The sequence below is a fragment of the Brachionichthys hirsutus genome, chromosome 24, assembly GCF_040956055.1.
Source record: "Brachionichthys hirsutus isolate HB-005 chromosome 24, CSIRO-AGI_Bhir_v1, whole genome shotgun sequence".
NCBI classification, from domain to species: Eukaryota; Metazoa; Chordata; class Actinopteri; order Lophiiformes; family Brachionichthyidae; genus Brachionichthys; species Brachionichthys hirsutus.
In genome coordinates, this window is record NC_090920.1 from 4,657,370 (window position 1) to 4,667,784 (window position 10,415).

At 48.5% G+C, this 10,415-nt stretch overlaps 3 protein-coding genes across 3 annotated transcripts in view; all 3 read right to left on the reverse strand.

The window, feature by feature from the left end:
* Nucleotides 1–1,429: 1,429 nt before the first annotated feature.
* dhrsx (dehydrogenase/reductase (SDR family) X-linked) lies at nt 1,430–8,111 on the reverse strand. The gene is made up of 7 exons (XM_068756337.1): nt 7,986–8,111; nt 3,658–3,765; nt 3,121–3,189; nt 2,347–2,448; nt 2,057–2,264; nt 1,756–1,963; nt 1,430–1,603 (listed from the first exon to the last, which is right to left on the reverse strand). The coding sequence occupies exons 1-7, from the start codon at nt 8,083–8,085 to the stop codon at nt 1,430–1,432; spliced, it is 969 nt and encodes a 322-aa protein (XP_068612438.1). The 5' UTR covers nt 8,086–8,111.
* LOC137911989 (E3 SUMO-protein ligase ZBED1-like) lies at nt 3,939–6,712 on the reverse strand. Its single transcript, XM_068756336.1, has one exon. The coding sequence runs from the start codon at nt 6,710–6,712 to the stop codon at nt 4,661–4,663; it is 2,052 nt and encodes a 683-aa protein (XP_068612437.1). The 3' UTR covers nt 3,939–4,660.
* Nucleotides 8,112–9,210: 1,099 nt separating the features above from the next.
* LOC137911869 (ankyrin repeat domain-containing protein SOWAHC-like) overlaps nt 9,211–10,415 on the reverse strand; it is a 2,504-nt gene continuing 1,299 nt past the window's right edge. The window contains exon 6 of the mRNA XM_068756214.1: nt 9,211–10,411. Within this exon, the coding sequence (XP_068612315.1) occupies nt 9,218–10,411 (1,194 nt within the window). The 3' untranslated portion in view covers nt 9,211–9,217. The remainder of the gene's footprint in view (nt 10,412–10,415) is intronic.

Sequence of the window (10,415 nt, forward strand, 5' to 3'; positions counted from 1 at the left end):
TGATCAGGACCCGACAAAATAAAAGCTCGGCTTACAGCAAAGCAGATACGAGAGGAAACATACAAATCGTACATTCAGTCCGTGAACCAATGAGGACAGTCCAACATACCAAACAATGACATCATAATCGCAGGACGTTGTTGTGCAATAAACATACAACCAATCCTTGAATCTTATCAAATACAATAAGCTCTCCTGATTTATATCATACTTAAAAAGACAGATCTCACTTTTCTACACGCTATGATAGGGCTAGTGTCAGTTTTGGTGTACCACAAGGATCTGTGCTCGGCCCCACGCCATTTATTCCACTAATCCATCATTGCAAACCGAGTCTCCAGGCAACATTGAAATACCAGTTCTAGTTCAAAGCCGACCAGAAACAACTACTTTAATCTCACCTTTGACCAATCAGGTTCATACATCTCATGTAAAACATAATTTAAAGACCCTGTGGCCTGATCGATCATCCAATTAACAAAACAAAACTGAGATAACACTGAGATTACAGCTCTTTCAGACACAATCTGTAACGTAAGGCTATAATAAAAAATAGTATATTTTTTGAATTACAGAGTAAAAGATAAGTGGTTACAGAAAAAAGATGGATGTAAAACAAACACTTGCGACAGCAGGCAATAATTAAAATAACAATGGGATTTAGAAAGGTCTACAAGACAGTGGTGAGACCGGCTTAGAGACAGTGTCTCTGAGGAAGAGACAGGAGGCGGAGCTAGAAGTGGTGGAGATGAAGATGCTGAGGTTCTCCTTGGGAGTGACCAGCTTGGACAAGATTAGAAATGAGACAATAAGAGGGTCAGTGAAGGTTAGACGTTTTGGAGACAAGGTCAGAGAGACCAGACTTTGATGGTTTGGACATGTCCAGAGGAGAGACAGGGACTATATCGGTAGAAGGATGCTGAGGAGGGAACTGCCAGGGAACAGGGCTAGAGGACGACCCAGGAGAAGAGACATGGACGTAGTGAGGGAGGACATGAGAGTGGCTGGTGGGGTGGACGATGCAAAGGACAGGGTGAAGTGGGGAAGGTTTTTGTGTGGCGTCCCCTCACGGGACAAGAAAGTACAGTAAGTTTATGTGTAACGTTTTTCTTGTGCCGAGTGATCATAAAACGGTTGAAAGAGGCACGAGGTGAGGCACGCAGTTTTCCTGCCTCAAGGTAGGAGGCGCTGTGATTCTATTTGTGACTCCTCGTCTACAGAGGAAGTTACAGCTAGCCAGCTATAGCTAGCATGTCAAGCGCAGCGGTGCATGGACTTCATTTGTAAGTAAATACAAGAACGTAATGTTTGTTTTTTATAAAATGTTTTACCAATCAAATGGTAAATAATGACTGAACGACTTTAAGGCACGGGAAGAACACAAAGTGAGGCAGCGGTTCAGCGATGCCGGTCGTCCTAGCAACGGTTTCTAAATGCCGACGAGCTCGCAGCTCTTCTTCCACAGTTTGGCTTGCAGTTCTGAATCGTACGAGTCTTTGGCGGACTCCTTCCTCTCTCCGTTGTACAGGTAGCAGGCCCCAACCCCCTCCATCTCAGAGGCCACGGCAGCATAGATAGCAACGGAGGCTCCCTCTGCTGGAGTCTGAGGAGAAGAACCATCAACATGTCGGATGAGCAGGAGTTCACAGGACGGCTGAAAACTATTCTTGGACCGTTTCACCGCGTGAACCCGGACAGAGTTTGCGACCTTCCGGACGCGCAACAGCATGGAGGACTACTTTAAGGATCGTGTACCCGGAACAGTATCTTGGCCACTGGTTTCTTCATCGCTTGCGCGAGGCTCCACAGGTTGTCGTACAGGGCCGTGTCCACCATGCCGGGGTCCACGGCGTTGACGGTCACCGGGCAACCACCGGCCATCAGCTGCTCCTGCATGTAGTAGGCGAAGAGGACCAGAGCCAGCTTGCTTTGGGAGTAAGCGCCGTGGGAACTGTAGCATTTCCTGGATGAGGAGGAGGAGGGTCGGACTTTCAGGTCAGTAGGCAGATGCCCGCCGACCTCAGGAGGCAATCCTTCTCGCACTCGCAGCTCTTACCTCCTGTTCAGGTCGTCCATGTCTAGAACTCCCGCGTAGTGCGTTGCCGAGGACATGTTGACGATCCTGGAGCTGCGGCCGCGTCTTCCCGACTTCGTCAGCGTGTCCAGCAGCAGGCTGGTCAGCAGGAAGTGGCCGAGGTAGTTGAGCGCAAAGTGATACTCGAAGCCGTCCTCCGTCTGTCTCTCAGAAACCATCATGGTTCCGGCTGCAAGGACGTCACAGACGCGCGGTTGGAAGAACCACCTGGAACAACTCACGGGTTTCTCAGGGACATTTAAGGCGCTTACCGTTATTAACCAGGACATGGAGGGGGAGACCTCTGTCCCTGAACTTCTGTACGAACCGTCTGACCGATTTCAGCGAGGTCAGATCCAGGAAGACAAACTCGGCTGTCAACAGAATAAGACGGGAAATGAGGACAAACTTTTGTCCACAGACGTTACTAAAAAATAGAAAGTGTAATAACGCTGGCATGAATCATTGTGACTTATTATACATTAGTTTATATTCAATGTCTATACAAATACAACTTGGGGCGAAATCATCTCTGGAACAAATTCTTCAAATGTTCAAGATCAACGATACTGAATTAAATTTTATTTTATTTGTTTTAGTTTACAGGATTGTTCGGCTGGACTGTAGTTTAAAAAGAAGTGGCGTACCATTCGAAAGAGAAGCTACACAATACCCAGACGTATATATTATATAATATATATATAATAGTTACTAAAATGAGCTCTACATGTATAGAGTGAATGGATCTGGACTTTCATTCACATAAAAGGTACTGGCGTACTACCAGTCCAGGGTTCTTTTCCCAGCGTAGGTTTATATTAATGATTACATTTGGTGTATTTTTCCAAAATGGCATCAGGAAAAAAACATTTTAACATCGAAAAGCCATTTATGGATTATTTCCCCCCCCCCCCAAATCTGATTCACTTTTACTTAGGAGGGGAATGAGCTGCTTGGCGGAGGTCTGCGCTCGACGAGTGCTTTTTTGTTAAAAATATATTACTTTTTACAAAACTATTACTTAAAAGGGACAGGCGTGCGATTACCTTTCCCCTTGACGCCTTCCTCTTCGATCTTCCCGACTGCAGCCGAGCCCTCCTCTCTCTCGTTCCCAGCTGAAGATGATGATGACAGAGGAATGGTGGGCAGGTGCACGTCACACATGCGCTAATCATTCACGCATCCTTGCAATGTATTATAATCCAGTCTGAGAAATCAGACGACCGAGTGAAAGTCGATTTGCAACTTATAATTAAATCCACACAAATAAGTTTAAATTATGCAAGTTCTGTATGACTCCAACCTGAAGATAAAAGGCGAACACTTAACTCTTTCAGTGCCAATAACGTCTAGAGACATTTTTTTTAAATAACCCAAACATTCACTGCCAACCCTGACATTGACATCCGCCTCTCTTCAACAGCCAATAACTCCAGAACGGAAAACGGTAGGGACACACTTCTCCTTTGATATTTTCGGCGTTTGCTCAAAGAATATTCTACTTCCAGAAAAATATTCAAGAAGCAGGGACTAAAGATACAAAGATGAAGGGGGGGTAGGAGATGAAATGGACAGGAGCCTACCTAGGACAACATGCATGCCAAGGCTCGCCAGGTGCTTCGCCGTCTCAAAACCTATTCCTCTGGTCGCCCCGGTCACAATGGCGACCCTTCCGTTTTGCTCGGGTAAGGCTGCGCAGGAGGAGAGAGATCAGAGAGGAACCCTTTCACACCCACGGCTTTAGAACCAGGACTAGCAGGATTAGCATTAGCTCCAGAGCGACCACGCCTGTCCACGAGGCAGACGGATCTCGTTTTCTTCCGCGTCGCCATAAAGAAACATTTATGACACAAGTATTTCATGAAATTCCTTTACGTCACAATTTAAACATGTTCCTGTTACAATAAATGACGTTTGAACAAAAACACACCGTAAAGCACAACCGCTAAAATAAAAACTAAATTATAACGCATCTTAAAACACCCACAGATGAGCGGAGGAGGTACAAATAGCGACAACACAACATGCGTTCTTATGATTATTAGACTCCTTTCATTGTTTGTATGTCCAAGCAATTTTATGTACAGATTTTTACAGGAAAAAAAGTTACAACTACTATGATGATTTTTTTTTTGATTAGATTAGATTTGTGCAATAGCAAAATTTTGCGCTTCGTCATGCTGATGTTTTCTCTTACTGGGATGATCGTATGGATTTCAAGTCTCAAAATCTGCCACTGTGATTTGAACAGTCTAAATAAAAATAAAAAAATTATTGACTCGTACAACTCGTGACAGGTAGCAAACGGGTTCAGCGTTACGAAGCTTCCCGTCTGGTCAAGTTATACGCTTTTGCACATGCAGATTCTTCTCGCGGCGCCACTCTCTCTCTGCCATGCGGACCCTCGGTCCAACTCTTCTTCATACAAGAAAGATCCTTATTAGGGGGCATGAAGTTCTCATAACAGAAAATGACGCCTTACTTTTTTTTTTTTTACATGGTACAGCAGATCTGTCAAACACACCACACACTATGCAGAGAAGAAAGTCATCAAGTGTCTTGAGACTGTAAATTTTAGTCACACAGTTATTCAAGCAGCTGACCCACACGACAGCTTCCTTCCCAGACACGGTCCAAGTCGTCCTCACAGGGTTCAGGGTCGTAGTAGCTCCGTGAGGTTTCATACAGGAAGACCTGCTGATCGACCAAGGCTGGGGCTATCCGGTTCCTTTTCCCACACAGGACAGCCCCGGAGGAACCGAACAGCCGGTGACAAGGTACACTCACCGCAGGAACACACCAGTACTTCTGGAGAACCTTGGGCAGTGTGGGGAACAACAACGAATGGCTGGACCACCACAGCAAAGGGTCTTCGTTCAGACCGAGGACTCTTTGGGATTTGTAGTTGCTCAGTTCCTCTATCACCTGCGCATGCAGCTCTTCGTGGCTCTGTTCTGCATCAGACTGGCAAAATATCGCAGCCAACGGGTTGTCTAGCAGACAGATGCTGGCCGACGGCTCTCTTTGAGTCGTCGGTTTCTTAGTAGGTGGTTCGTCCGACACCATGGTCAACTCATCTAGGCAAAGTCGATCCGCATTCTGCTTCTCGAGAATCGCTTTGGCCTCTTCGATGACATTATCTTCGACTTTCGACCGTTCCTGTGTGGACAGGAAAGGCAACTTCTTGTAGCGTGGATCCAAAAAGGTAGCGACGTTTAGGAACGTCGAAATGTCTTGTGCCAGATCGGAATTCTGCAAATACGTTTTTGAGAGGACCTTTGAGATGACCTCCTTGGTCATGCTGATCTCTTTACGGTCCCCTTCCTTGATCTTGAGAGTGGTGTTCAGCAGCATGTGAAGCACAGGCCTAACCATGCTAATGGTTGGGTATTTGCAAGCAGTTATCATGTTTGCCACAACTTTAAACGGCTGAAGGACTTCAATCAAGCCCTCCATCAAGGCCCAGTCGAGACCATCGAATCTGAAATGATGGCTGCCGGAACTCTCGCCAAGCGTTGCCGTTACAGCAACCTGTTGCTCCTTCAGTTTTTGTAGCATTGCCAATGTCGCCAACCAAGACCTTCCCCTGTCAGTGACGAGCGGACCCTGAGCAAGGCCGTGGTGCTTCTGTTTTTCCCTCAGCAGATACATCGCGGGCTCTCTGAAGTTATCGACCAGTTTCCGGCAGCTTCCCAGAAAGCCCTCCACTTTCGGCGTCTGGAGGGCTTCGTCGATCGCGCGATTGACAGCGTGTCCAAGGCAAGGCATTTTCACCGACAGCTCCAAGAGCGAGCACGCTTTGACGATGTCCACCGAGCCGCTCGTGGTGGCGCCGCTGACTTTGGGAGTTATGCCCCATTCCACAAAGGCTTCATACATCGACCTGGTAATGTTCTCGGCCGTGTTCTCCTCTTGCACCTCAAAGGTTTTAAGGCACTTGTTGGTCATCGAGAAGCCAGTTGCGTTGTTGTAATTAACCGAATGGATATAAAGTGAAATATAGGTTCTATTATGCGTTTGGCTTTGCCAAAGGTCCGTACTGACGCCGCAGTTAACAACCCCAGCAAGCTCGCCGAAGACCATGTCCCGGGCACGGCAGTACATCTGAGGAAGCATTTTAACTCCCAGATCACTTTTACTTGGCGGGGCGTATCCAGGGTCAACGGTGCTCATTAGGGTCTTGAAGCTGGGCTCTTCAACTACAGATATAGGATACAACCCCTCACAGACAAAGTTTATGACCGCAGCAGTGAGATCGTTGTATCGTCGGTTCCCATAGTCCGAGCTCTGACGAAGGTTCGAGTCCTGTGACTGCTGCTGAACGTGCTGACCCGAAGTCTCAGTCTTGATCCTGGAGAAAGCCGTGGTGAAAGCCTCGCGCATCTGATCGGTGTTGCTCTTCACGAACTCGCTGAACTCTATGGGGTGGTTCTTTTCGAGGTGGTACGACAGGTTGGAGGTGTTTCCAGAGTACGCAATTTGGCTCATGCAAACGCGGCAGTAGATCCGCTTCCAGTGCAGTATGCAGCCATCGGCATCCGTGTCGAAGCCAAAGTACTTCCAGACTTTGCTTTTCGCACGTGGGTGTGCGACAAGATTGACGCCAGAGCACGACGGTCCTGAACTTTTACCTTCCATCGTGTCCTTCAGAGAGCAATCCGCTTGGATACTTTCACTTTTTGAGTACCTAACAGGAATAGTGAAATACACATTTGAGGATGCCGATTAAAACACTTTATCTAGTCAGTGACACTTGCGCTAAAGGAGGGGATGGTGAATTAGCACGTGCACCCAAGACTCTGTTGCTGCATGACCTGATGCAAACACATCACGTCTTTTAGTAGTAGTTTTAGTAGCGAGGCAAATACGCAGGTAATTTGAGTCCGTCGAACCAAAATACGCGTTAGCAGGGGGTGATTTTTATTGAGCTACAGCCGCAAGTAAGCCTGAAAGACAACGAGCTGCTGTGTTTGAGTTTTTTTTTATTTTATTTTTTTACAGACGTTCTCATAAGTTTCATTTACTTTTTCTGACAATTCCGATCTGGTCTTTTTAAAAGGTTTAGGATGTGTAGTTTTACTGCTTAGATTAAACGCCACACTTGTCTACATGCCTATAGTAATTAGTTTACTGAGATTACTAGAGTATAAAACCTCTGGTGACACAATCCCCTCTTTGTTTTAAAGTCTTAATGGATTTCACCCTCCATCCTCACATGCTTTGAAGGAGAAGAAAAAAAGACGTGACCTTTCTGGATGAAAACAACTACGCCATTGTTTGAGTCATTCATAAGAGTTTTAACTATTTCATCATCGCTCAAACGTTATTGATTTGTTTGTCTGCCTAAAACTTTGTTCAAATAACTTTGTTCCTTCTGTTCGCTCTAAAGTCAGAAAGTCCACTTAACCCTTTATGGGGCGAGTGACTATTTGCTCATTTCAGTTTCTACATGCATTTCAATAAAGGGTTAATAAACATCTTATGATTGAGTATTTTTTTTAATGCTGTAAAAACGGCGAACAAGACAAATGTTATGAAATTAGTGTAGCAGGAAATTAAAAGGAGAATCAGCTTTTATCTCCTAGAAATGATCATTGTGAGCTCGACCTGTGACGTCATCGCAAGGCATATATATGTAAATTAGACTGCAGTGAATATAAAACACAAAAGTAAATGGGTAACAATAATAAACAAGAAGGTTAGAGACTCAGAAATATACATTTGCTCAAATAAATATAAAAACATCGTCCCACTATTCTAAACCTTAAACATAACGTCAGTATTATAATTAATACTAAACTATCGAGCATTCCTAATTATGTCGGCATACAAACAACACGCATTTACGACTTTTCGAAACATTAATATAAAATGTTTAAGTAACGAAAAGAAGAATTAACAAAGCGCAAACCTGGCAGCGTGAAGGACTCGTTGAACATCTGATAGATGAGAACTTTAATCCCGCACAGGTAGAGCCGGAGCAGCGGAAGCAGCACCTCCAGAAACCACATCCCCGCTTCCGCGTCCGACTGTGCGTCAGCGAATCGAGTCCGGCTCGGACGGAGCGCGCTATTAGTAGCGCTTGTTGGTTCCGCCTCCGTGTCACGTGTGCGGAAATGAACGGGAAATCGAGTTTTTTAATGTTGTTATTCCGGTTTTAAAAAGCAGTTCCCGATGAAAGCTTCTCGGGAAAACACGAAACATTTCATTTAATAACTGTAACTGTTATTAACCATGTTTGGTAATACGTTGATTTATATGTGTGATTAGTTACTTAAATAGAAATAAGGATTAAAAAAAAGTTAGTCTTGAATCAAAAAGAGGAATACAGGATCCGTATTATAGAGCTTTTAAGTATGCACTGGCCTAACAGCCCAATATCATAAAGTTGTACTCACTTCTGTGAGACTTTAAAATAGTAAATGTAGTAAAGGGGCTTATATACACACATTAATACTGAATTGATGCGCCTGATCATCATGAGTCATCAATAATTGATCATCACACTATAGGCATCATGAGAATCACGCCCGATCTGATTGGACGAGCTCCCGTTTTAAAATGTGACATTCCTGGACTTTCCCATTTTGATAATAACCATGGCGACACGGTGGCGTAGCTGTTAACAATGTTTCCTCACAGCAAGAAGGTCACGGGTACGAATCCCAAAATGTTCCGTCCGTGTCGGCCATTGGGTTCTTCCTCGCGCTCTTCCCACTGTGGGGGGAAACATCCGTCTTGGGACGCCATCGTGGCGTCGAGTTCAAACAACGTGGGATTCCCAAATGAACCAAAGAGAAACATCAGAGACACAGCCGCGTTCATTTATCGTAAAAACGCCGTGAACGTGACCTCACAACCCCAGAAAGAACTGAAGACGGCATTTAAATTCCAGATGCCCTCTGACCCCCCCGGCAGAGCGCCCCCTCTGGTTGCTCGCTAAACCTACGAGGATGGGACTTTGAAATTAGCACCGTTTCCCCGGTTAATTAGCTAAACATCCTGGAACAGCATTAGCGAGGACGGAGTTCAGTGATGTCATCTACCTGAGGAAACAGGCCTCTGATTGGCTGCTGAGGGAAAGAGGGGTGGTGACGACGATGATGACGTCCAATAGCGTTTGGGTCGGCGCCCCCTCTGAGCTCAGCCCAAGAAATGAGTCTTGGGTCTGGACCTGAAGGAGTCAGGCGGCGGCTCCTGGTCCTCCTTGTCCCAGAAGGAGGCGCTGTGGACAATCTGTGAGGTCCGAAGACGGAGCCTCTCCAGTTTGGGCTTCATCCTGCTGAAGGAGGTCTTCCTCCTGGTTCGCACCTCCCCCTCTGGGGGGAGACGCAGCCCGGGGGGCCTCGGCTTGGACCGGAGGACGTTGGGGCGCTTCCGCCGCCGACTGTCCCCGGTGTCGGCGTCCTCCGCCCCGGCGTCCCCGCAGGCTCCGACGATGTCCCGTATGTCCACGCTGGCGTCGTCCGCGAGGTAGTGGCTGGCCTTCCTCCCGCCGTAGTCCCGGACGTCCACGTCGGCGCCGTAGGCCCCCACCAGGAGCTTCACCACCTCCACGTGGCCGTGCATGGCGGCGACGTGCAGCGGCGTGTAGCCGCCGCCGGAGCGGACGTCCACGCCGGCGGGGACGCCGCTCCGCTCGGCGAAGTCGACGAGCCGCGCCAGCAGCTCCGGTTTGCCGAGCTTGGCCGCCCAGTGGAGGCAGGAGAAGCCGGTGACGAAGTCCCTCCTCGGGAGGAGGCCCGGCTCGGCGGCGAGGAGGCGGCGCAGGCCGGCCCACTCGCCGTCCGACGACGACATCATCCACTCGTGCTCCAGGGGGTCCAGCGCGAGCCGGTCCTCGTCCCCGTTGGAGGACGCCAAGGAGAGCGAGTCGCTGGGGGAAAGGCCCCCGGAGGCCGCGCGGCGCCTCGGCGGGGGGGACCCGCCCATCACGGACCGGGCGATGCGTCTCCGGCTGGGTTTCGGGGAGACGCTCCCTTCGCTGCCAGAGAGACTGCGTGCGTCCCCCTCCCCGTCGTCCCCGTCGTCCCCGTCGTCCCCGACGTCCACGACGTCCACGGTCCCGCGAACCCGCTCCGGTTTCTCCAGGCCGTCCCCCCGTCCCCCCCCGGGACGGAGTCCTGCTCCGCCCGCCCCAGCAGGCCCGGGCAGGACGAACGCGGACGCGTCGGTGGGGAGAGGCGAGGCGGCGACCACAGTAATCTGTGGAATGTCGGGAGTCTTCCTCACCTCGCCGGGAGTCTTCCTCGCCTCCTCCTCGGAGTCGCCGGGAGTCTTCCTCGCCTCCTCCTCGGAGTCGCCGGGAGTCTTCCTCGCCTCCTCCTTCCTCGCCTCCTCC

Bases quoted from the DNA above. Each gene is read 5' to 3' on its own strand.
- LOC137911989 (XM_068756336.1), bottom strand. From the start codon at position 6,712: ATGGAAGGTAAAAGTTCAGGACCGTCGTGCTCTGGCGTCAATCTTGTC.
- dhrsx (XM_068756337.1), bottom strand. From the start codon at position 8,085: ATGTGGTTTCTGGAGGTGCTGCTTCCGCTGCTCCGGCTCTACCTGTGC. The intron at 3,766-7,985 runs GTTTGCGCTTTG...CCTCCTGCGCAG, and splicing joins CGAGTCCTTCACGCTGCCAG to CCTTACCCGAGCAAAACGGA. The intron at 3,190-3,657 runs GTAGGCTCCTGT...CATCATCTTCAG, and splicing joins TGGCATGCATGTTGTCCTAG to CTGGGAACGAGAGAGAGGAG.